Raw genomic sequence first — 27,799 nt, 5'->3', positions numbered from 1 at the left:
TCCCCCTCAAGTACCCGACAGAATGCTGATTAAAGAAACAAATGTGAAAGACAAAACTTTCATAAAAGGCAAGATTGATAAATATGACTTCATTAAAATTAACAATGTTTGGTCAACAAATCACACCATAAAGAAAGGGAAAAGACAAGTCACAAATTGGGTGAAGATCCTAGCCACATATATTAGTGACATCTAGAATATATGGAGTCTCTACAACTCAACCAGAAAAAGACAACCCAATAGAAATTTGGACAAAAGGCATGAACAGACATTCTGCAAAAGAGAAAAGTGGAACGGCCAATAAACAAATGAAAGATGCTGAGGCTCATGGTGGTCTGAAAGTAAAAATTAGGATCACAATGAGAAGCCACTGAAAACTACTAAAGTGTTGTAGATTGAGAAGCCTGGAGCCTGGAAGAGCTATAGGAGCTCTGAGACACTGCTGCTGGGAGTGAAGACTGACACAACCACCTTGGAAAGTAATCTCAATTTACACACACGCTGTGCTCCGGCAATTCCATACCTAGGTAAGAGACCGCAGGGAGACTTTTCAAACGCCTGCATCAGGAGACATGTAACAAGAACATTCAAAGCAATACTGTTTATAATTGCAAAAATAAAACGGGGGAACAATCCAAATGTGCACAGCAGGAAAACAGATAAATTCTGATAAATCAAAACAGTGAAAGTAATAGAACGTACACATGTAAGTATGAATGTTAAAGATAATATTGAGTGAAAAAAAGCAAGTCGCAGAAGACCATATACAATATAATACTGTTGCATAAAGCTCAAAAACAAGGGAAAATAAACATTATATTGTTGAGGCCAATGTGTATACGTGGTTGTGGTGAAACTCCCTTTAAAAAAAAAAAAAAAGGAATGAAGAAACGATAATTACAACAATCAAGAGATTAGCTCCCTCTGGGCTGCAGTTACCTGCGGAGAACCCAGGAGGGACACACAGGGAGCCCGGATGGTTTCAAGTAATGTTCTGGTTCTTATATTAGGTGATAGGTGGTTCATTGAATTATTAAGCCTTCCTATACTTTATATCTATGGCATGTATCAAATAATACCAGTACGATATTTAGAAAAATTTGGGCACAAAATGGGATTTGTAAATAATGTCTTTCCTTGCCCAAAATATTCTCAATACAACATTAAACGATAATTTAAAGAATTTAGCTCTTCTCTGTCTCCAAAGTCAGCAGATACTGGATTATGTTCTATTGTTCCAATGACTACAATACTAGCAGAGGCCAAGGAAACATCTTTTGTATGAGAGGTGTCATGGAATCACATCTGTTGTAAAGAAATAAATAATTTACATTCCGGACTATCCACTAGAAGAAGAAATACAGAGACAATATACACATGCATAAAATCAAGAACATTTTTCTATACCAGCACTAATCACAAAGAAAATACCATCAAAACACTCGCAACAGCCACAACAACCATTAGTGATTTTATTGAAGACTCATTCACAGCATTCTGACCAGCGAAATGGCAATTACAACATCCACCTTGAGGCGCCCACAGTGATCTTACTACAGGGTCCCCCAGGGCCCCTCTTTAGGATTCACAGTAGTGTGCTCTCATCCCACCCAGACACTTCCTTTGCAAATGGAGCCAGACCTCAAACTGTCCTCAGCCACCACTCTCAGGCAACTGATGACAGACACGCGGCCTCCACTTCCATTATCCCAGCAGCTCTCTAATGCATTTGAACCACAAAATGGGCCCTCGCTTCTTTCCTGTCCCGGTCCCATCTTCATAAACCATAACAGACGGGAGTCCCCAAGGGTACAAAATATTTCTTTCCGGATAATTTTAAAGGAAAGGGGAGAAAAAAAGATGCGTATGTGCTCATGGAGCTTCTCCGGCTGAAGCAATTTATCTGCAAATGCGCTCTGACGAGCCACACACTGATCATTTCGTCATGTGCAGTAACTGAAGTTTAGGATTGTGTGTGAAGGCCATGAGGAGTGGTGTGTCTCTCTGAAGCTGGAATCAGGGCTCTCTCCACTATACTAAGCTGGTGCCTTGGCCCATAATTATAATAAACTGGTACTTTTTAGAACTACCTCAGATTCAGTGAAATTTCCAACTTTCTGAAATACGTTCTCTCACAGACTCTTTGCTGGTCTCCGAGACTTGAATGGGAGGAAAAATATCAAAATTAAAGTGATGATTTAATTAAGGAAGATGATTAGTGGGAGAAAAATAGGACATTCTTATGATCCCAAAACTGAAAAAAAAAGCCTATCAGGGAGAAGGTCAGAAGCGGCACCAGCACGGAATCCCGCCTCAGGCCTCACCTGAGCTTGGCACTGTACTAGTAACATCAGCACACACTCAGGTGGGGCCCAGAGGGGTCAGAGCACTTGACTCATTTGAAATTTGCCCAGGGCCAGTTTCTAGGAGTATCTGGACCTTTGTCAGCCAGAATTTTCTAAGGAAGCAGGCGGGTTAGGTTTACATCCTGGCAGGCCCAGCCCCGGGAGCAGAAGTCACCCGGTTTTTTGTCTCCCTCTGAGCTCTGCTGAGAACTGCTGGTTTGGGGTAAAAAGGATGTGCGGGAGCATCTGTTCCCCAGCACGCCTTACCCTCATCCTTAAGCCAAGAAAAAGATCTGTAACAACGCTGAGGTACCTTTTAAGTGCTTCTAAGACAGCTTTAATAACAGTTTTGGGCAAGGGACAGAAAGCCTCAGAGAAACCATAAAACACAAACCATATGGCACCATAATATTGTTTTGTTCTGGGAATTCTGCCCTTAGACAAAACCACACAGTCATGAATACGTAAATAGCCACTTTCTGAGGGATCGAACAAAGACTGAGCTTGGCTGCAGAGCCGTGGGCCTCCGCCCCGGCAAGGGGGAGAAGCAACCGAACTAAGTGCTTCACCTCTGAGCGACAGTGCAAATCCCAGCTGGGGAGAGGCCACGGCGGAAAACAGAGCTTGTCCGTAATGGCTTCATCTGAAAAAGCTATGCCGCAGATAGTCCGCAAACATCAGGCCATTCTGCCTAGGTGGTTAGAACAGCCAGTGGCATCTACACTTTGGGCAGTATGGTCTCTGAAGACTTCATGAGAAGGGCTAGGATCAAGGCTCTGAGACAGAGAGTCTCTGAAGACATTGGACCTGGGGCTGCCATCTCTTATGATTATTTCCTGTGTGGCTGTGAAAGTTAATGGGATGAAGCCTTCGCTGTCAGCACAGAGCAGGATCCATTGGGAGTCTGCAAAGCAAAAAAAACGGGCAATTTAGGATATCTTATCTTATTCTATAAAGAAAAACATGATAAACATGATTTTTTTTGAGGGTAAGAACGCAGTAGTTGATAATATTGAACCTGATCATCACAAGACTTTACAGAGCCTGGGGAGATGGAAGGACCGAGTATTACCTCGGGTCAGGTTACGTGGAAGGAAGGGGACGTGGACGACTTAGGCACTGCTAAGGGACATACGTTTTCACCCAAACTAGGCATTTATCACTCCGTGCTATGCATATGAGCTTATGTGAACACATGTGTTGGGGTTTTGTATGGAGTGTCCCTACCTTATCTACATGCTGTTAAGCAGTTTCTCCAGAAACTACGTGAAGTTAGGAAGAGCTACTCTATGAAGGAACCTTCTTTATTCTTTAGATCCATACCAACCTCTACACACCCAAAGAGGCTGAGCTGACCTGAGCTAGACTGGAATGGTCCAGATAATCCTGAAGGGTTTGTTCTGGGGTAACCTAGGGCCACTAGCATAGCACATGCCTGGATGTTCTCTGGTTCTTTCAAGTCGCCTGTGTCTCACCTTTTGACCCCATAATTCCACTTCTGAAAATCTACACTTTCCAAAAACAACATGTAACTATACAGAAAAGTTTTTATTAGTGTTACTTATGATGGTGAAAAACTGGAAACTACCTAAGTGTCAGAGAAAATATGGCAAAGTAAAATACGGTACACTCAGAATGGAAATTTAACCCCACCCAGTAAAAATGACAATTATGAAGTCATATCATAAATGCACGTGTCAAAATAGGAAAATGCTGATGCTACAATGTTAAGGGAGAAAAAAATGAAACAAAATTTTACGTTCAATGTAGCGGCTACCGTGAAAGGGAGGAGGAATAAGGAAACAACCACGCTCCAAATCTGGGGGACCGTGGGCACGACTCAGTCCCTTGTCATCTAGGAGTGCCCTTCATGTCCACGTTTGCTGCATATTAAAGTGACAACTCCTGTAAGAAACATTCTGCAATGCTGCTATGATCTTTATGTTTATGCAACAGGTGTATATGAGGTTTTTACGTCATTTCCTTGTAGTTAATATATTACTTTGTAACTCTTTTCTAGTTTTTTCACATGTATATTTAGGTTTTCCAGCTAGGCTGTAAGTCCCTTAAGGGCAGAACCCATATTTTCTATGTGTTTTGGCACTGGTAAGAGGCCTGGGTATACAGTAGACAATTAATAGTACTTGTTAACTATCTAATGAATCACTAAATGGTTGGTACACCTCACTTTCATTAGCAGTGAAAGTTACAAAATAGATGGTGCAGGGAGGGGGTGTTGGGTAGGGTCAGTTTCTGAATGTTACCTACCGTGCAGCATTTCAATCAGGGAGAGGCCAAAAGTCTGCTGAACTGTACTGAGCCTTAGTTTGCCATTGCAGAGGAGCACAGCTCTTTTTTCAACAACAGGACCTACATAATAAAATTTCTTCAAACACAAAAATAAAAGTTGTTAAACTGACTGAAGAAGCAGTGGAGTTAACATTGCTTAACAACAGAGTGTGTACACAGTTTTGAAAAATCCTTATCTATTACCACTATCAACTAGACTTCAAATAAGGAGCTTTTTGCTGCATTTTTTAACACAACTAAAGGATCAGAACAAAACACAACCCCTAATTGACTTTTCCTTTTGCTCTGCTTTTTCCCCAGGGTTGTCTTTATCACTAGAAAATGGCTCGCCTAAGATATGACTAATAATGCCATAGGATGACGGAGGGCAGCCTGACAGACACAACCTAATGGTGAGAAACCACTGCTTGCCTGGTTCAGATACAACTGAGAGACTTCATGCTTTCTTCATTGGGGAAAAAATGCCAAGGAAGAAAGCCCTAAGTGGTGGAGTAGCAGAGGATTTGCATAAGAAAAATAAACAAACTGTGGTCAAAATTCATTTAGCTTAGAAAACACACGAATGAAAATGATTTTTAAATTTCAAAAAGTCATATTAAAAATTAACTCATCTTTAAAAATGGTTTCAAACGTCCTGAGACAAAGAAAACATCAAACAATTACAGCTCTAATTAAAGACACATTAAGAGTGTAAAGGTACAGAGAACAAAGAATTTAAAAATATAACTTCTAGTTATATATTATTTGAAACAATATCTTCATGTGAGAATTTAAAAAATAGTTTCATAAGTAAGTTAGGTGTCCAACTCATTTTCTTGTTAGAATTATCACTACTCATTTTCTGACTAAGTAACAACTTTAACGATGAAAGATAAATCGTACTCCATTTGTGGTAGGATCAACAACTCAAAGACATGTCTATTAAGAACATTTTAAAAGTTGTCACATGAATAAACTGTAAGGGCCATAAGCAACTACAGTCATGCACCACATAACAGCGTTTCAGTCAACGACGTGCAGCCTGTACGATGGCGGGCCCCTCAGATTAGTACTATACGGTCTAGGTGCGTCATAGGCTATAGCATTTAGGTTTGTGGAAGTACTGTAGCGATGGAAGAAATTTTCCTCTATACTTCTAGGTCCTTCTGGCTGGTTTAAGAATTAAATTGACATGAGACAGATTAATAGGAGAAACACAAACAAAAGTTTAATAATATATACATGGGAGAAACCAGGGAAACTGAGTGACTCACCGAAATGGCTGAAGCCCTCACCTTAAACAGCATCCTCAGCTAAGGCAGAAGAAGATGTGGGGATGGGGGAGAGACAGGGACTTCAAAGGGAAGGCAGGCAATTCATAGGTAGGTGAAAAGGAGCAAACATTCAGAAAACAAGTTTGTTTGGTTGCACAGAAGCAGAAGAACACAGAGGGGAGCCCAACAAACAGGCTTCTCTAGGTGCCTCCCCGTCCACCACCGAGTTCATGTGATGCTAAGGCAACAGCCCGCTTCCTGAGACAGGTTTTTTTATCTGAATTCTCTTAGGCAGTTAAGAGGAGGTAATGAGAAAAACTTTCCAAGTCTTCTGTTTCTTAAAAATAATCAGCCTAAAATAATCCTCATGCTAAAGAGACACATTTTGGGGTGGCAGATTTTGTTCCCCTTCAGTACACTCTATCATGTGGACATTACAATGAAATCAATCCTTGTTGTTAAGCGACTCACGACTAGTCATTCAGCTCTTGTAAAAGGTGGCTTCCAAATTTTAGGGGAAGTGCTTTCTTGCTTTTGATTATTTTGCTTTTTTTCCTTTTATTTTTCTCATTACAAAAGTAATATGTGCTCAATCTAAAAAAGTAAAATAGACATTTATAATGTAGAAAGTAAAGTCCCCAAATCCTACGCCCCAGAGGTAATTACTTGTAACAGCTTGGTTAGATTAATTCATTATGAAATGAGAAATTGAGGAATTGAAAAAGCAAAAAAGCCAATTCCTTTTTACTTAAAAAAATACAGAATTTCACATTTATAAATGTTTAAAAATAAAAATATATTCTTGTTTGATAAAATAGTCTACTTTCAGAAAAATACTTTTTTCTTCAATGAGCATATATTACTTTTGTAATTAGGAAAAAAAATAATACTATGCAGCTGTAAAAGAATACAAAAGAGCTGTGTGTGCTAATATGGAGAGCTCTTGAGGACATATTATTAAATAGAAAAAGAAAGATGCAGTACACTGTATATAGTACCTCACCTTTTGTGTAACAAAAGGGGAAATAAAAATATATAGTAAGATCTGCCAGTATCTGCATAAAGAAATAAAAATAAAAATGGTTACCTATAGGAAGTGAGGAGAACAGGTTGAACAGGGATGGGGTGAGAGTAAGACTTTTCAGTACATACCTTTTTATTAAAATACATTTTTGTTTGTTTGTTTTTGAGGAAGATTAGCCCTGAGCTAACATCTCCTGCCAATCCTCCTCTTTTTGCTGAGGAAGACTGGCCCTGAACTAACATCCGTGCCCATCTTCGTCTACTTTATATGTGGGATGCCTACCACAGCATGGCTTGCCAAGGGGTGCCGTGTCCCCACCTGGGATCCGAACCGGTGAACCCTGGGGTGCCGAAGCAGGACGTGGGAATTTAAGTGCTGTGCCACTGGGCTAGTGCCAACATTTTTTGCTTTTTAAAACAAGTAAATGAATTACCTATTCAAAAAGAGAAACAAAAAGGGAAAAAGGAAAACTTAAAAAGTCACGGAAAGAAAAAAATCCAAATGAAATTTCAGATTTATAAATACTATAATTTTTAAAACTCAAAAATCTATTTACTGAAAACTGTTTACAGAAAACTTCATGTAATTAAATAAAACCATTTAAGGGCCAGCCCCAGTGGCCTAGTGGCTAAGTTCAGCGCCCTCCACTTCAGAGGCCAGGGTTCAGTTCCTGGTGTGGACCTACGCTGCTCTGTTAGTGGCCATGCTGTGCTGGTGGCCCACATACTAAAAAACAGAGGAAGACTGGCATGGATGTTAGCTCAGGGCAAATCTTCCACAGCAAAAACAAAAACAAAAACAAAAAAACCCCACCAAAATAACATTTAAATATCTCTTTTGGCTGAAGATAATGTGGCAAAAATTCTGCTCAAAAATACTTGTTTCAAGCCAGCCTCAACGGCCTAGTGGTTAAAGTTCAGCACTCTCTGCTTTGGCAGCCTGGGTTCAGTTCCCAGGCACGGAACCACACCACTCAGTAGCCATGCTGTGGTGGCAACCCACACATAAAGTGGAGGAAGAATGGCAACAGATGTTAACTCAAGGCTAATCTTCCTCAGCAAAAAAAATTTTTTTTAAGTAAATAAAAATAAATCAGTGTTTAACTGATTTTTAACAGGTCTGTGATTTAACTGGTTTTGGAGACAACTTGGGGAATCTGAATAAGGACTAGGTATTAGATGATATTAAGTAATAATTCTTACATGTTATCAAGCGTGATAATAGCATTGTGGTAATTAAAGAAAATGTGCTTACATTTTAGAACAGCATCCCAAAATATCCGAGTGAAATACCATGTCTCTACTTAAAATATTTTAGTAAACAAAAAAAATCAAGTAATTATGGCAAAATGTTAACAATTGTTAAATCCAGGTGATAGAGATATAAACAGGGTTTCATTCTGTAGTCTTTCAACATGTTTACAATTTTTCATAATAAAAAAATGTATTCTATGATCTGTTTGAAATTTTTTGTAATAAAAAATTTAATTTAGGTTTAAACTATGCTTTGGTTCTTTTTGTTTTCATTTATTTATTTATTTATTTTTATTTTTTTCCTTTTTCTCCCCAAAGCCCCCAGGTACAAAATTGTATATTCTTAGTTGTGGGTCCTTCTAGTTGTGGCATGTGGGATACCGCCTCAGCATGGCCTGATGATTGGTGCCATGTCAGCGCCCAGGATTCGAACCGGTGAAACCCTGGGCCACTGCAGCAGAGCATGCAAACTTAACCACTCAGCCACGGGGCGGGCCCCATTCTGTGGTTCTTTTAAAAACTTACATCCTTGGGGCTGGCCCCGTGGCCCAGTGGTTAAGTTCGCGCGCTCCGCTGCAGGCGGCCCAGTGTTTCGTTGGTTCGAATCCTGGGCGCGGACATGGCACTGCTCGTCAGACCATGCGTCCCACATGCCACAACTAGAAGAACCCACAACGAAGAATACACAACTATGTACCGGGGGGCTTTGGGGAGAAAAAGGAAAAAATAAAATCTTTAAAAAAAAAAAAAAAAAAAAAAAACTTACATCATTGAGTTCATCAAACAGTAGTAGTTTTAGAAAAAACTAATTAAAATACCTCCTTTTGACCATTATTGAAATAGTAATTTACATATTACTTATCATTGATTTCAATACTTTCTGCAAATATCTTTTAAAATGAACATATATAAGTTGGCAGTAATCAAATCAGTGTGGTATTGATAAAGTTACAGATGAGATCAGAATTACAGTAGCTGCAGTACAGAGAATCCAGAATTATATCCCACTATACATAAATTTATACATGACCAATGTGACAGATCAAGTTTAGTGGGATAAAAATGGATTTTTTTTTTTTTTTGCTGCAGGAAGATTCACCCTGAGCTAACATTTGTGCCAAATCTTCCTCTATTTCATATGTGGGTCGCTGCCACAGCATGGCTGATGAGTGGTGTAGGTCCACACCTAGGGTTCCAAATCTGCGAACCTGGGCTGCCAAAGCAGAGTGTGCTGAACTTAACCACTATGCCACGGGGCTGGCCCCAAAGATGGACTTTTAATAATGTTGCTAGCACAACTGGTTATTGGTCAGAAAACAGAAGTGGCCCATACCCCAAAATTTAATTAAAGATTAAAAATTTAAACTAATATAGTTGTAACTAATATAGTAAAATAATGCAAGAAAATCTAGATTACTACATGTATATTAATTTCTTACATATATAGTAATATATAAATTATACATATAAAAATAATAAATTTCAATATACAAATACCTCATAAACTGATTAATTCAAGAGGGAAAAATGAGCAATAGGCAATTCACATTCAATTGGCAAAAAAATGAGGACACTCTCAAATGCACTAATAGTAAAAGAAATAAAAATTAACAAAATTGAATTACCACTTCACACTTATCAGATTGGCGAGGATGTGAGGAAAAGGACAGTAGTAGGCACGTGATGATGCACTGTTAAGTAAAAAATCTTTGAAAGGCAATCTGGCAACTCTATTAAAAGCAGAAACGTATACATATACTCCTCAAATTTGCACTTCCACTTCTGGGAACCAACTCAACAGAAATCAAAGTAAAAATACAAATAGCTACATACAAGAATACTACTCCAGCACTATTTGGAGTGGCTAAGAACTGAAAACAGAGTGAGTGTCCACAACAAGGGAACAGATGAACAAATAGCATGCTCTCAGCATGAAGTAGAATGTACCGTATGACCCAATTTTTTTTTTTTTTGAGGAAGATTAGCCCTGAGCTAACATCTGCCACCAATTCTCCTCTTTTTGCTGAGAAGGACTCACCCTGAGCTAACATCTGCGCCCATCTTCCTCTGTTTTATATGTGGGATGCCTGCCACAGCATGGCTTGATAGGTGGTGCATAAGTCCACGCCCAGGATCCGAACCAGCGAACCCTGGGCTGCTGAAGCATAACATGTGCACTTAACTGCTGCACCATTGAGCTGGCCCTGACCTCATTTTTGTAAAACAATGACAAACCACCACCATCATCAACCCCCACCCCAGACCTATATACCTTGTCTACAAAGATCTGTGTATTATGTAACTATGAAGTAAAATATGGAAGGATCCACATTAAGCTTCTAGTTACAGTGAGTTATGGGGAGGAGAGGTAGGGCCAAGTTCAATGGGGGAAAAGTGTTCATGATGAAAACAGATACGATGGGGCCTGTCTGGTGGCGCAGCGGTCGAGTTCACATGTTTCGATTCAGCGGCCTGGGGTTCCCCGGTTCGGATCCCGGTGCAGACATGGCACTGCTTGGTGAGCCATGCTGTGGCAGGTGTCCCACATGTGAAGTAGAGGAAGATGGGCACGGATGTTAGCTCAGGGCCAGTCTTCCTCAGCAAAACAAAACAAAAAACAAAAACAAAACCCAGATATGATGTAATCCCATTTATGTAATATTATATGTTTGCATATGCATGCATAAATAGATGCATTAAAAATCTGTAATGACTATAACCTTTCTTATAAATAGAAGAGTATCTGCATTACATAAGGAAAAAGTTTTCACAATGAAATAGCACAATAAAAAATCTTTTTCTAAATAAAATTCTCAGAAAGGGTGTAATCATTAATGTTTTTGCACCACGCACATGATAAACTCAGTGTGTACTGGTGTGTGTGCCCATCTGGTTGGCAGGCAACCAACCTGGAAAGGCATAACAACTTGCCTTTAACGTAACATGTCCAGTTCAGGGAAGTTCAATTAGAACACCATGTTCCTCATTAGTAAGTTTTTCGCGCAGTACCCACTCGCTGCAGGAGCTTTTATGTTTAGTGGTAGCTCCTCAAAGAAGTTACCTGGTAAGTGATGTGAACATAAGGCAGATCCCGAGAGCATGGATACACTGGAGTGGATTTCTTTCCATTATGTAGAAAGTCTGTGAGCTCAGAAAGACATCGCTGCACTTCAATGAGTTTCCTAGATAAAATTTCCAGTTCCTCAGATAGCTGATAAGTTTCCTTGTCCTTTGATAAGTTCCTTCTTTGAGGCGGATGAGGCGGGTCCGGGGTGCTGGTGTGCTCTGGTGTGCTGCTGGGTCTGGGCAGTGTCACGGACCAGTTAACAGGCTCAGCTCCCAGAGTTTCCAGGGCTATGGAGCTGCCACAGACACTGGATGGAGGAGTTCTGATTCCTTTAACGAGGCTTCCTCCAGGCCTTCCACTTTGCCTACTGCCATTAGCTGTTAACAAGAGCCCTCTGGTTTGGTGACAAAAATCTGGGGAAAGACTTTCAAGTAGCTTTTTTCTATCTGCTTTATTTAACAGAGTACTGAAAGCAGAGTAGCCACTCTGGTTTCCACTCGGTGCTACTGGACACTCTTCCTCCAACATTACTTCTCTAACAACCAGATGAATGATATACTCATCAGACTTTGAAGAAGGAAGAAATGCAGAATCAGTGGATTTTTGTTTTCCTATCAAAATTAACAATAATTTATCTGTCAGGAAACATATGCCTTTTGGTCTTTCACTACTCTCTAACTGAACTTGCTGGATGTTTGGCATATATGATGGATTGACAGAATAGATAAAAATTATATTACAAGTATTGGAAGCCACTGCCACCACCTGTGCCTTAGGATGAAAGGCTATTAGATCAGGAACCAGAATGCCTGGGATAGCGACTTTTCTGGTCTGGGTAACCACTTGCTCAAAGGTCACAAGGGCTAAATATGAAGAATCCAGGCCAGTTCCCGTCAAGTGGTCCTTTTTTCTTAGACAAATAAGAGAATTACCCTCAGACTCAGATCTACTGAACTGTATATGAGTTAGATCCACAGGATCTGAAGAGGAAGAAAAGGGAGAAACTGACGTTTCAGAATTCGTTTCAGAAGCAAATGCCTCCTTATCCACAAAGAGCCCTTCCTCAAGTGGTAAGCTACACAGACAAGTGTCTTCACCACTAGGCAGAACGTCAAGGGTTTCAGATGCACTTAAGCCACAAATCTTATCTAGTGGAAGTTCAGTGGCCACGGCGACCTGTGACTCAACAGTGGCTCCAATGGAGCGCACACAGCTGTCCACATCAAACACTGGGTAGAAGGGGCACCTGTGAAGAGTCTTCTGAGCACTGTCCCAAATGTAAGAGTGCAGGCTGCTGCCTACAGCCACCACCAGCCTCTGGCCATCCTGGGTCCAACACGCACAGTGAATGAGGCCCTGGGTGTCGATAGTCGCTTTTACCCAGGAACTGTCACAGTGAACATTGTGGAAAATGGAGACATCCTGTGCAGTCAACACAGCCAGGACAGCACTTTTTGGGTGCCACACACAGCCCTGGGGAAGGATGGGGAAGGATTTTCTAATCTCACAGGTTGGAGACATCGGCCATTTGCTTGTCTCTGTAATGCTGGGACACAGCTGCCACACAATGACATGCTTCTTGTGCTGGACAGCGAGCAGAGCGGGCATGTCAGCCGTACTAGGTGGGGCCCAGGACACCCCATACACATGTTCGAACTGTCCAATGACCTTTGAGTCCCCAAACTTGGCCTCTCCAGCGTGAAGCTGTATATCAGTCAGGATGATCTGATCCCCGTCAGTCCAGGCAAGGCCGTGAACTGGGTGGACTGCTTGATGCAATGCGTTCAGCCCGGTCCTGAGAAGTTTTCCTTTTCCCAGCTCCATCCTTTCTGATTAGGGTTATCTGAAATAATTAAGAAGGAAAGTTAGATCATAGGAATATAATCAGACAAATCCAGAATATAGGACATTTTATCAGACAATTGGCTTAGACCTTTCACAGGTCAATATTGTGAGGGGGAATACTGTGACAGGAGGAATGTGGCAGATTCAAAGAGACTACTGAGCCATACAAGCAAATGCATTGTATTCACTTTGATTGGATCTCGAATTGAGGAAATAAAATTTTCTATTAAAAAACAGGTATTTTTAGAACTAGGAAATTTGAATATAAAATAGCGAGTAGAAGATACTGTGGAGTTACTAATTTCCTTAAACGTGAACATGGTATTGTGGTTATGCAGGAGAACATCCTTATTGTTCAAATATGCACGTTGAAGTATCTGGGATAAAGTGTCATGATGCCTCCAACTTGCTTTCAAATGGTTTAGGAAAAGAACAAAAACACAAAATTTTATATAGATAGGCAGAGAGGCAAAACGAATGTAGCAGAACGTTAATAATTGTTGAATCTAGATTGAGGCTGTGTCGGTATTCACGGTACTTTAACTTTTAAGGTAGAAAATTTTCAAATTAAAAAGTTGAGAAGAATCTCCTTCACTATCTAATTTCTATTCCCTTTCACTATCAAATCAATGAATAGCTGATATTATATCCCTGACCATATTAGAGCTTATTTCCTCAACTCCCTTCAAAACGGCTTTTACCTCTACACTGAAATGCCACTCAAGTCACTATTGCTATTCTGCTTCATCATACTCAAACAGCACTTAATAATTTTCAGAACATTTTCATATTCCCCATTGCATTTGCTCCTTGCAACAATCCTTCATGATAATGTAAAGTAGGTGAGCCAAGTATTATCTTCAATTTTTTCATTCTTAAGGTTTTTTCAGACATTTAAATTACTAAAGAAGTACACACTCAGTGATGGAATTCAAACAAACCAGAAGTGTCTAAAGTAAAACTAAATGTTTCCTCCTACCCATGCCAACCCCTCTTTACCCTCACTTCCCCCCCATCTCAAATCCTTGATAAAAGCACTGTTAACAATTTGGTGTGAAGACTTTGAAACTGTTAAGGAAATCTACCCAAAAAAATGGAGAATTTTGTACGTGCTAAGTTTTTCTTTTAAATAAAAAATGGGTATAAGTCAGAGTTCCTGGGTACTAATAACAGAAACCATTCTGGCAACTTAAGCAAGAAAGAAGGCTCAAGCACCAGGCTCAGAAAACAAGCAGGAACCAAGCGAGGCTAGGAAGAATAAACCACTGCTGCCACTCTCTCCACACACATCAGCGGCTCAGGATCTAACTTCACCGCCCTTCACTCCATGGCAATTGCTTAAGATTCAGAATGGGGCGAAGCCTCCCACTGGCTGAGCAGAGCTCACAGTCTGGCTCCAGCAGCCAGGGGATGGGGAGAGGGAGGGTTTCCCCACAAAGGCATCCATACTAGGGCACGGAGCTCTGCCTCCCACCAACACTCACACAAAGGGAGATTCCTCCCAAATGAGGAAGGGGTTTTCAAAAGATGCCCAAAAATTCCAACACAGATCATGTTACACATCACTCACTAATTTATTTTAAATCACGGGCATCTTCCAAGTCAGTAATATAGATCTGCCTCAGTCTTTTAAGCAGCTGCATTAGTAGCCGCAAGGTATTCCACAGTGTGTATGCACCATAATGTATTCAGTGGTTCCCCATAGGTGGGAATTCAGCTTGTTTCCAATTTTTATCTAAATGTGCATAGAGCCAAAAAGTTTGGTACTCAGTTCTCATCACTTTTCTCTATTGCTTCCTTCTAATGTCACCCACTCTTATGTTTTCAATTATCATCTCCTATGTTTAGTACTGGCAGATCCACATCTCTTCTCCTGGATTCTTTGCTGAGCTACGATGCTATTCGAATGTATGTTACACTTTACATTACGGCTAGTATTAGCCCTGCCCACATTCATTTCAAACTTGACATGTAGAAAAGAAAAAAAAAGGTTTTTGCTCTCAACAGCAGCTCCTCAATTTCTGTTAATGATGTCACCATTCTTATTCACTCGGGCTAAAAACTAGGGACTCAGTCTGACCTCTCCCCCTCCTGCCTTCTCAGTTAGTCACCAAGTCCTATCAATCCTGAGAACTGCTTCTGACTCCAGTCCTTCCTGTCATTCCCACGAGCACTCTCCTGCATCAGACCACTATCATCCTAAACCTAGATGACGGCAACAGCCTGACTGGTCTCCCCACCGCTAATCGGTCTGCCTTTCTCCAGTCCATCTTGTACAAAACCAATCTTAAAAATGCCCAAGTATATCATTTATCAGCTTAAAAGTTGTCAGATGTTACCTACTGCCTATAGCTGTGCCATTTAATACAGTAGCTGGTAGCTGTATGTGCTACGTAAATTCAATTAAAATAAAAACTCCAGTTCCTCAGTAGTGAATAGTTACATGTGGCTAGTGGCTATCATATTGGACAGAGCAGAATAGACCATTTCCATCATCAAAGAAAGTTCTGACGGATTTAACCAAGGAAGTGAAAGATCTATGCAACGAAAACTACAAGACTTTCTTGAAAGAAATTGATGACGACATAAACAGATGGAAAGACATTCCATGCACATGGACTGGAAGAATAAACATAGTTAAAATGTCCATACTACCTACAGCAATCTACAGTTTCAACGCTATCCCAATCAGAATCCCCATGACATTCTTTACAGAAATTGAACAAAGAATCCTAAAATTCAAATGGGGCAACAAAAGACCCCGAATTGCTAAAGCAATCGTGAGAAAAAAGAACAAAGCCGGAGGCATCACAATCCCTGACTTCAAAGCATACTACAAAGCTACAGTAATCAAAACAGCATGGTACTGGTATAAAAACAGGTGCACAGATCAATGAAACAGAATTGAAAGTTCTGCTGGACAGTTCTACTGGCCTGTAGGATAAAGTCTGAATTCCTCAGTTTGGCATTCAAATTCCTTCCCAGTCTGGACCTACCTATCTCTCCAGTTTTATTTCTATTATTAATCTTCATTGTTACAATGCCTGGCCCATCCAAAACACTTAATAGATGACAGCTAATTTGAAGGGCCAGTTTGAATACCATCTCCTCTGACAGGCCTTCCTTAATCATCCAGCTACAAGTCATACTTTCCAAAAGTGATGTCAGCATCATGGCAGAGTGAGCTTCCCGGTAATCTCTCCCCTCCACCATACAATGAAAAAGACATTCATACTCCAACAGAGGACATCCAAACACAACACAGAAGATATCTGAGAGACCCACACAGCCATACGATGGAGGGCACCCTCGGAGGAGGTGGAACGGAGTAAGAGAAAACTTCACCCCCTCCCCAAAAGACTGGGATCCGGGACTGGGAACAGCCTCTGAGAGGGAAGGAACAGGGGAGGGGGTGTTCACCCATGGGAACATCAAAGATCCCCAAGGGCCCTCGCAGCCTAGGGGAAAGCCCTTACTGAGGTGAAAGCTAACACAGGGGTGACCCCATCAAGCCAACACCTCAGGAGAGCAGATACGGAGGGTAGAGTGAGAAAACCCTGAAAGCATGCAAAAGGAAGCGCCCCTAGAGGCCACCCACCATCCACCCAGCGCTGGCTCCAGTGCCTGGATCTTGGTGGAAGGCAGAGGGCTCAGGATACATGGCTCTTGACCCCCACACAGTGGTGATAGGCAGTAACTGTGACCAAATAATATCACAACGCACAAAAACAGAGTCATGCCCTCTAGCAATATCAAAAATTATATTAAATCTCCATACAAGAGAGAAAGTGACAAGTACCCAGAAATCAGTCCTGAGGACAGAGAAATTTGCAATCTAAATGACAGAGAATTCAAAATAGCTATCATCAAAAAACTCAATGAGTTAGAGAATGCAGAGAAACAACTCAATGAGTTCAGGAGCTACTTCACAAAAGAGACTGAAACTGTGAAGAAGAATCAATCAGAAATATTGTAGATGAAAAACACAATGGAAGAGATAAAACAAAATACGGATTCCTTGAACACTCAAGCAGACATCATAGAGGAGTGAATCAGCATAATCGAGGAGAGGCACGTTGAAATGCTCCAGATAGGGGAGGAGAGAGAACTAAGAGTAAAAAGAAGTGAAGAAAGTCTCCAAGAAACATTGGACTCAATTAGGAAATGCAACGTAAGGATTATAGGTATTCCAGAGGGAGAAGAGAAGGAGAATGAAGTAGAAAGCTTGTTCAAAGAAATAATAGCAGAGAATGTCCCAAACATAGGGAAGAAGATGGAAATCCACGTGGAAGAAGCTATCAGATCTCCTAAATACGTCAATGTAATAAAACCTACTGCAAGGCATCTAGCAGTGAAACTGGCAAAAATGAATGATAAGGAAAAAATATTAAGGGCAGCAAGGCAGAAGAAAATAACTTACAAAGGAAACCCTATCAGGCTGTCAGTGGATTTCTATGCAGAAACCTTACAGGCTAAGTGAGACTGGAATGACACATTCAAATCTTTGAAGGACAGAAACTTTCAGCCAAGAATACTCTAGCTAGAAAAAATATCCTTCAGATATGATGGAGAAATAAAAACTTTCCCAGATAAACAAAAGCTAAGGGAGTTCATAGCCACAAGACCCGCCCCGCCCCTGACAAGAAAACCTCAAGAAGGCCTTCACACCTGAAAAAAAAACAAGGGAGAAAGGGGTTACAAAGCACGGAGTAAGGAGGCAAATAGGTAGTCAAAATCATAAAATTGTAGCTATACATCAGAACAGGTTAGCAAATACTCAAGAATAGCATTAAACATAAAGGGAAGGAAAACAACAAAAACAAAGATAATCTTGTCATTTTAATCACAAACTCACAACACAAGATGGAATAAGATGTGAGAAAAACAACTTAGGAGGGGAAGACAAAAGGGACTGAATCGGTTTAGTCAATGGAAATAAGAGGACATCAGAAAATGGACTATCTTATCTACGAGATTTTGAATACAAACCTTGTGGTAATCACTAAACAAAAAAGCAGAACAGAAACACAAATAATAAATAAGGAGAAAAAAAGAAACGTAACATTAAAAATCACATTAACTCAATTGGTAAACCAAAATACACAGGATGAGAAACAAAGGAAATGCCGGAGAACCGGAAAACAAGTGATAAAATGGCAGCAGTAAGCCCTCATATATCAAATAATCACCCTAAATGTAAATGGACTGAATTCTCTGATAAAAAGACACAGAGTGGCAAGACGGATTAAAGAATAAGACTCAAAATACACTACCTCCAGGAAACACCTCAGCTCCAAGGACAAACACAGGCTCAGAGTGAAGGGACGGAAGACGATACTCCAAGCTAACGGCAAACAAAAGAAAGCAGGTCTTGCAATACTTATACTGGACAAAGTAGACTTCAAGATAAGACAGGTAAAGAGAGACAAAGAGGGGCATTATATAATGATTAAAAGGACACTCCACTAAGAAGACATAAACTTATAAATATCTATGCACCCAACACAGGAGCACCAAAGTACATAAAACAACTATTAACAAACCGAAAAGAAGACATTAATAAGAACACAGAAATAGAAGGGGACATCAACACTCCACTCACATCAATGGATAGATCATCCAGACAGAAAGTCAACAAGGAAACAGTGGAATTAAATGAAAAGCTAGACCAGTTGGACCTAATAGACATTTATAGAACACTCCATCCAAAAACAGCAGAATACTGGGCCAGCCTGGCGAGCAGTGGTTAAGTTCGCATGTTCCACTTCAGTGGCCCAGGGTTCGCCAGTTCAGATTCTGGGGCTAATCCTCCTCAAAAACAAAAAACAAAAAACACCAGCAAAATACACATTCTTCTCAAATGCACACGGAACATTCTCAAGGATAGACCATATGTTGGGAAATAAGGCAAGCCTCAATAAATTTAAGAAGATTGAAATAATAACAAGCATCTTTTCCAATCACAATGCTATGAAGCTAGAAATTAATTACAAGAAAAAAGCTGAGGGGCCAGCCCCATAGCTGAGTGGTTAAGTTCACGCACTCCACTTCCCACGTCCCAGGGTTTCAGTGGTTTGGATCCTGGGCACAGACATGGCACCGCTCATCAGGTCACGTTGAGGCGGCGTCCCACATACCACAACTAGAAGAACCTGCAACTAAAAATTCACAACTATGTGCTGGAGGGATTTGGGGAGAAAAAAGCATAAAAAAAAAGAAAAGAAAAAAGCTGGGAAAGGGACAAAGATGTAGAGACTAAACCACATGCTATTGAACAACCAATGGATCACTGAAGAAATTAAAGGAGAAGTCAAAAAATATCTAGAGACAAATAAAAATGAAAACATACCATACCAACTCATATGGAATGCAGCAAAAGCCATACTAAGAGGGAAATTCACCACACTACAGGCTCACCTTAACCAACAAGAAAAATCCCAAATAAGCAATCTCAAACTACACCTAATTGAATTAGAAAAAGAACAACAAAGAAAGCTCAAAGTCAGCAGAAGGAGAGAAATGACAAAAATCAGAGCAGAAATAAATGCTATTGAAACAAAAAAGGCAGTAGAAAGGATCAACGAAACAAAGAGCTGGTTCTTGGAGAAGATAAACAAAATTGACAAACTCCTAGCCAGACTTACAAAGAAAAAGAGAGAAAGCTCGGATAAATAAAATTAGAAACAAAAGAGGAGAAATATCAACAGACACCACAGAAATACAACCAATTATTAGAGAATACTACAAAAAGCTATACACCAACAAAATGGACAATCTAGAGGAAATGGATAAATTCTTAAGACTCTTACAACCTCCCAAACCTGAATCAAGAAGAAATAGATAATCTGAATAGACCAATCACAAGTAAAGAAATTGAAACAGTAATCAAAAGCATCCCAAAGAATAAAAGCCCGGGACCAGATGGTTTCCCTGGGGAATTCTACCAAACTGTCAGAAAGCATTTAACACCTATCCTTCTCAAGTTATTCCAAAAATTAGAGAAGATGGAATGCTTCCTAACACATTCTACAAGGCCAACATCACTCTGATACCAAAGCCGGACAAGGACAACATAAAAAGGAAAACTACAGGCCAATATCGCTGAGCAACATAGATGCAAAAATCCTCAACAAAATGTTGGCAACCCAAATACAGCAATACATCAAAAAGATCATACATCATGATCAAATGGGATTTATACCAGGGACACATGGATGGTTCAACATTTGCAAATCAATCAATGTGATACACCACATTAACAAAATGAATAAAAACCACATGATCATCTCAACAGACACAGAGAAAGCATTTGACAGATCCAACAACCATTTATGATAAAAACTCTTAACAAAATGGGGATAGAAGGAAATTACTTCAACATAATAAAGGCCATATATGACAAACTCACAGCCAACATCATACTCAATGGGCAAAAACTGAACACCATCCCTCGGAGAACAGGAACAAGACAAGGATGCCTGCTATCACCACTCTTACTCAACATAGTACTGGAGGTTTTGGCCAGAGCAATTCGGCAAGAGGAAGGAATAAAAGGAATCCAAATAGGGAGTGAAGAAGTGAAACTCTCGCTGTTTGCAGACAACATGATCTTATATATAGAAAACCCTAAAGAATCCATTGGAAAACTATTAGAAATAATTAACAACTACAGTAAAGTTGCAGGGTACAAAATCAACTTATGATAATCAGTTGCATTTCTATACTCTAATAACAAACTTACAGAAAGAGAACTCAAGAATACAATTCCATTTAATCCCGACTAAAAGAGTAGTGTATCTAGGAATAAATTTAACCAAGGAGGTGAAGGACTTATATAATGAAAACTATAAGACATTATTCAGAGAAATAGATGATGACATAAAGAGATGCAAAGAGACATGCACATGGATTGGAAGAATAAAAGTTAAAATGTCCATACTACCCAAAGCAATCTACAGAGTCAATGCAATGCCAATCAGAATCCCAATGACATTCTTCATGGAAATAGAACAAAGAATCCTAAAATTCATATGGGGCAACCAAAGACCCTGAATTGCTAAAGCAATCCTGAGAAAAAAGAACAAAGCTGGAGGCATCACAGTCCCTGACTTCAAAATGTACTACAAAGCCACAGTAATCAAAACAGCATGGTACTGGTACAAAAACAGGCACAAAGATCAATGGAACAGAACTGAAAGCCCAGAAATAAAACCACACATCTACGGACAGCTAATCTTCGACAAAGGTGCCAAGAACATACAATGGAGAAAAGACAGTCTCTTCAATAAATGGTGTTGGGAAAACTGGACAGCCACACACAAAAGAAAGAAAGTAGACCATTATCTCACTCCATACACAAAAATAAATTCAAAATGGATCAAAGATTTGAAGGTAAGTCCTGAAACCATAAAACTCTTGGAAGATAATATAGGTAGTACACTCTTTGACGTCGAACTTAAAAGGATCTTTTCAAATACCATGTCTTCTCAGACAAGAGAAACAAAAGAAAAAATAAACATGTGGGACTTCATCAGACTAATGAGCTTCTCAAGGAAAAAGAAACTAGGATCAAAACCAAAAGACAACCCACCAATTGGGAGAAAATATTTGAAAATCATATATCCAACAAGGGGTTAATCTCCATAACATATAAGGGACTCACACCACTGAATAACAAAAAAAACAAACAGTCCGATCAAAAAATGGGCAGAGGATATGAAGAGACATTTTTCCAAAGACGACAAACAGATGGCCAATAAACACATGAAAAGATGTTCAACATTACTGCTCATCAGGGAAATGCAAATCAAAATTACACTAAGATACCACCTTATGCCTGTTAAAATGGCTATAATCACTAAGACTAAAAATAACAAATGTCGGAGAGGGTGTGGAGAAAAGGGAACCCTCATACACTGCTGGTGGGAATGCAAACCGGTGCAGCCACTATGGAAAACAGTATGGAGATTCCTCAAAAAACTAAAACTAGAAATACCATATGACCCAGCTATCCCACCACTGGGTATCTACCCAAATAACTTGAAATCAACAATCCAGAGTAACATACCCCTATGTTCATTGCAGCACTATTCACAATAGCCAATACATGGAAATAATCCAAGTGCCCATCGATCGATGATTGGATAAAGAAAATGTGGTGTATATATACACACATACACACACAATGGACTACTACTCAGCCATAAAAACGACAAAATCATCCCATTTGCAACAACATGGACGGACTGGAGGGAATTACGTTAAGCGAAATAGGCAAGACTGAGAAAGACAAACACCATATGATTTCACTCATATGTGGAATACAAACACACACATGGACAAAGAAAACAGTTCAGTGGTTACCAGGGGAAGGGGGTTGGGGGGTGGGCACAGGGGGCAAAGGGGAGCACTTACATGGTAACAGACAAGAAACAATGTACAACTGAAATTTCACAATGATGTAAACTATTATGAACTCAATTAAAAAAAAAAAACCTAACCTACTTGTATTCTCCAGGGAAGAAATCACATCTATTCATAATCAGCTACCCACACTAAAAAAAAAAAAAAGTGAGGGGGCCGGCCCCATGGCCGAGTGGTTAAGCTCCCTTGCTCGCTTTGGCAGCCCAGGGTTTTGCTGGTTGGAATCCTGGGCACGGACATGGCACCGCTCATCAAGCCATGCCGAGGCAACATCCCACATGCCACAACTAGAAGGACCCACAACTAAAAATACACAACTATGTACCAGGGGGGCTTTGGGGAGGCAAAGGAAAAATAAAAATCTTAAAAAAAAAAGGTGATACTTTCCTCCTGTGAACTCCTACAGTGCTGACAGTCTAAACCACCACGTGACATCTTCAGTTTATTACCTGCAATCACCAGTTACTTTTTCACGTATCATATCTCATTTCCACAACCATCATACAAAATCCTTGAGAACGGAAACTAGAGTTAACTTCTTTGCCTGTTGGTTCCCAGCACACTTTATACGTGCTGGCAAGTATTTTCACATGGATTGTTCCGCATCTATTACATCAGATAAGGAGTTTCCAATTGGGGCATGGTATTGCCAGGGGTTGTGTTGATTACATTTTTGTTGCTTTAGGCTCTTATAATACTGAGTCAGTAAAGCCCCTTTGCACTATATTTGGACCTGCTTTCGAAGGCTGATGAACAATCCAGCCTCTTAAGAAACAACTGAGGGGCCAGCCCGGTGGCGCAGCGGTTAAGTTCGCACATTCCACTTCTCGGCTGCCCAGGGTTCGGTGGTTTGGATCCCGGGTGTGGACGTGACACCACTTGGCAAGCCATGCTGTGGTAGGTGTCCCACATATAAAGTGGAGGAAGATGGGCATGGATGTTAGCTCAGGGTTAATCTTCCTTAAAAAAAAAGACAAACACCCTAAACTTAAAAATGGCCAAAGAATATCAACAGGCAACTTACAAAATAATATGATGATCAATAAACACATTTAAAATGATGTTTAATCTTATTACCTATCAAAGAACTGTCTAAACTCGCAGTGTCCATTTCTTCACCACTCTCTTTTTAACCCACTCCAAATTGACTCCATTCCCATCTCTTTCCTAAAACAGCTCCCACCAAGCCACTAGTGCCATCCATGTCACCGAATCCAATGGACATTTTTCAACCCTGTTTTACAGAGTAGTACAGGATTTAAAGTCACCTTCAGACTCTAAATCCAAGACACGTATTCTCTACCAAACTGCCTGGTGATTTGCTTTTAACTTAACTGCAAATTATTTCTCATACCTCTTTGCTAGCTCTGTCCTGGCTCTCAGAAGCTTCTACTAAGGAGGAGCAGTCTATTATGCTTCTACACATGATGTCAGGTTAAGTGGTTCTGCACTGGCTTGCTAAACGGAGAAATAAGTCCTCTGTCATTACCAATGAAGAAAACTGCCATCTCTAGCCCACTGGTCTTACATAAGATGATACATGTTTTCCCCTACTATCTACTTATGCACTTTTAAAAGACTTTTATTGATAAATAATGCATGATACATTTTCCTGGGCAGAGAAAATTCCTAATGGGCCAATTACATCAAAGCCAATTTATATGATATGTTTTAGGCCACCCAAGTCAGTCTAATGGTATTGAGGGTGTGTGCAGCCAGGGGTAGCACAAGGTAAGGATTTGTGAATAAGGGAAAAACAAACATGATAATAAGGTTACTGAGATTTTTTAGAAGAATTAATTTTAATATTTTCATCTTTAGTAACAAGAAGAAATCCTGCATATTTTTCTCAAAAGCCTAAGATAATTTCAAAAAATCTGTTCCAATCCTTCCTACTCCACTGCTAGTCCAGGTCCTGACCACCTGTCCCTTTTAGCAGGATAGGACAAGGAGAGGTCCTCTCGATACCAATCTCTTCTTTCTCACAGAGCCTGGATGCTATGTGTGGTTACGGAATTATCTTTAAAAAAAAAAAATCACAGTTCTAGTCATTTTGCTCTTCTGCTCAAACACCTTTTAATGAGTCTCCATATATAAAAGAAGTTCTTTCAAAATGTCTTAGCAAGGCACTTAAGGACTTATATTATCTGATATTCATATATCTTTCCAACTTTTTCTTTTCTTTTCTTTTCTTGGTGAGAAAGATTGTTGCTGAGCTAACATCTGTTGCCAATCTTCTTTTTGCTTGAGCAAGATTGTTGCTGAGCTAACATCTGTTGCCAATCTTCTATTTGCTTAAGGAAGACTGTTGCTGAGCTAACATCTGTTCCAGTCTTCCTTATTTTGTATGTGGGACGCAGCCACAGCATGGTGGGTGTGCAGGTCTGTGCCAAAATGTAGGCTGAGGAACCCTGGGCCTCCAAAGCAGAGCTTGTGAACTTAACCACTATGCCACCAGGCCAGCCCCCCAAACTTATCTCTTTAATCATTAAGGGCCTGCTGGGGAATTTGGAAGAACGAGCATACATTTATGTGACAATGTGAAGGATGGACCCAAGAATGAAGAAAGTTGACAAGTTTAGTAAGGGGCCATGAAATAGTTCGAATGTCACAATAAGAAAGTAAGCCACGTTGTAGATACTTCAGTAGAGAAAAAGGGTCAGATTCAAGAGCTATTTCTAAGGCACATGGAAAAGATAATGACATCAGGTAGGATATGAGTGGTGAGGAAGAAAGAAGAATTATGGATAACACGCAAATTTTTTGCTAGTGAAATTGCTGAACCATTAATCAGAGATGCAGAAGGCAGAGCATGCTTCAAAAGCATGAAGAGTGGGGGCTGGTCCGGTGGCTGAGTGGTTAAGTTCACGCGCTCCGCTGCAGGTGGCCCAGTGTTTCATTGGTTCGAATCCTGGGCGGAGACATGGCACTGCTCATCAAGCCACGCTGAGGCAGTGTCCCACATGCCACAACTAGAAGAACCCACAACGAAGAATACTACTATGTACCGAGGGGCTTTGGGGAGAAAAAGGAAAAAAATAAAATCTTAAAAAAAAAAAAGCATGAAGAGTGTGTAGCGTGTGATAAATTTAGTATTAGACGTGCTTCATTTAACATGTCTAGAGCGTGGCACTGTACCTCAGGCAATCAGAGATTAAAGATTTGGTAGTCAAGGCCGAAGCAGTGGACAGCCTCGCTGTGACAGATCAGAGAGCCAAGAGGATAAAGGTTGAAAGGGCCTTCAAGAATGCCCCAATTACTTTGCATCTTTTAAAATATTTAAATTTTGCTGAAACTGTTGGTCTCTGAACTCTCAGACTACAAGATTTCTGAAATCAGGGGTCCTGGGTGATTTAGGGAGAGAAAAGCCCACCGTATTAGCTCAGGGGAGAGGCGGTCAGAATCAGGACCTGGGGCTCGCTCTATGACCATTAAATTCACCTGCTCTTAATCTTCTTTAAAGACAACTCGGTAAGCCTTGAAGGGCTTAGGCGAACCGGAGCATTCCCAGTAGGTTTAAACACAAGTACATACCCCTCAACTTGTTTTTCTAAGTTTATTGTGTTTCCACCATAAAATAATTTCTAATTCTTTACACTTATTTAAAAACATAAATTAACCCTCAAGAAATGTAAAAAGTAAACTCACAAAAAAACCTTCATCCAAAGAAAATTATGACTCCATTTCCCCGACTTTTTTCTATGCAGTTTTGGTTAAACTTTTTCAATCACAACTGCACAATTCTTATCACGATTTTTTTCACTTAACACTATATATTAGCATTTTCTCATGTTATTCAAAAGTTTTATAAATTACTTTTAGAAAGTCACTTAATATTCACTCAATGAAGTTGCATAGTTTTTCCTCATCGTTGAGACACCTGGTTGTAGCCAACTTTATCCTATCATAAATAACGCGGTGATAAAGGTCTTTCCGTACTAAGCATCTTCTTCATTGTGGAGGGCTTCCTTAGGATACATTCCCAGGAGCGTCACTCACGAGCCACAGCGAATACATTCATTCGTTTAAACCCACCCCCGGCTCGGCCGCCGCCGCCAGCCCCTCGCACGCGGGCCCCTCATCATCTCCTCCTCCTCTCCGCACACCTGGGTGTCTTCCACCCTGCCCCCAAGCGCTGGTCCCTCCACCTCCCTCCCCCGCAACCCACAGCATCCTGACACCCGCCAGGCCGGGCAGCAGTGGAAACAAAATACCTTCGGTCTTACTGCCCGACAAAATACCAGTCTCCCAAGGGCCGACCCGGCCCGCCTGCCGCGGCTCCACAGCAGTGAGCGAGAATCGGAAGCATCGGCTCCCAGGCCTCTGATAGGTGAGCGGTGGCCGGGCAAGCTCGGCAATGCCCCCTGCCTATTGGCTCTTGCTTGTGTCACGTTAGGAGGGGGTCCTTCCCATTGGCCAATAAGCTCGGGCTTTGCCGCACGGATCTCAGGGAGTTGTAGTCTCTGTGAAAACTTCCACTGACTGTAAACCAGCCACAATTTCTCCCTCCTTTAAGAGATTTATCGCCTTCCCCCACTTCTCATCGCTTCTCTCAGTCTAAGAAAGAGTTCAGGAGCCCTAGCGTCAACACAGTTTCTTAACCCTTTTTGGGGGGGGGGGGCGGGGAGCGATAGGGAAGAGGGCGGAGTAATGGGAAGGAGTAGAGGACCTCTTGAAAACATGATAAAATCTCCCCAGAAAAATGTTCTTAACCATACACAAAATATTGTGCATTCAACTGGAGCAGTTACAAACCCCTGTTCTACACTTACGCCAAAAGTGCCTGCCCGTGGCCATAGTCCAAGAAGCTAGTGTGTCAGTAGGCTTTACACCTGCTACGCTCCTGGGAGACTCTGGGCCACGCGGTGGAGCAGCCCATGGGGAATTTCAGATCCTGACCCTCTTAGTACAGTCGACCATCATCTTTCTTGAATAACAGCCGGTCCTCCTTCAGCGATGCAGATAACCGGAAATCTCTGACCTAACCACCAGGGAGAGTGGGGGTAGGGAAATGGAGGAAGAACTCCTCTAGGGCCCACTCTGGACGCCGTTGTTCAGGCTTTTCTCCCCGCGTCTATCTTCCAGAGCCACTTGTCAGAATCATACCTTCACATCAATTTTTGGAACAATGCAGGGAAGAATGAAGGAAAAAAATAATTTCAAAGTTCCATTCATTCTTCAAGCAAACGTTATCTCCTCCAAAGATAACTTTCCAGATTCCTGGATCTCTTTTGGGTGGCGTTAAAGAGTCTGGCGTGGAGGAGGAACTCAAGGTCGAA

General features: G+C 40.7%; 1 protein-coding gene across 1 annotated transcript; it reads right to left on the bottom strand.

Annotated features, from left to right (window-relative positions):
* Positions 1–1,458: 1,458 nt before the first annotated feature.
* Positions 1,459–26,844, bottom strand: WDCP (WD repeat and coiled coil containing). The gene is made up of 4 exons (XM_001501451.5): positions 26,735–26,844; positions 11,247–13,095; positions 4,614–4,731; positions 1,459–3,249 (listed from the first exon to the last, which is right to left on the bottom strand). The coding sequence occupies exons 2-4, from the start codon at positions 13,074–13,076 to the stop codon at positions 3,023–3,025; spliced, it is 2,175 nt and encodes a 724-aa protein (XP_001501501.1). The 5' UTR covers positions 13,077–13,095; positions 26,735–26,844; the 3' UTR covers positions 1,459–3,022.
* Between the last annotated feature and the right edge of the window lie 955 nt (positions 26,845–27,799).

The sequence above is a fragment of the Equus caballus genome, chromosome 15 (genome assembly GCF_041296265.1).
Source record: "Equus caballus isolate H_3958 breed thoroughbred chromosome 15, TB-T2T, whole genome shotgun sequence".
Taxonomy (NCBI): Eukaryota; Metazoa; Chordata; class Mammalia; order Perissodactyla; family Equidae; genus Equus; species Equus caballus.
Note: the sequence above shows the minus strand (reverse complement) of the source record. Positions and strands in the feature narration are given on the sequence as shown.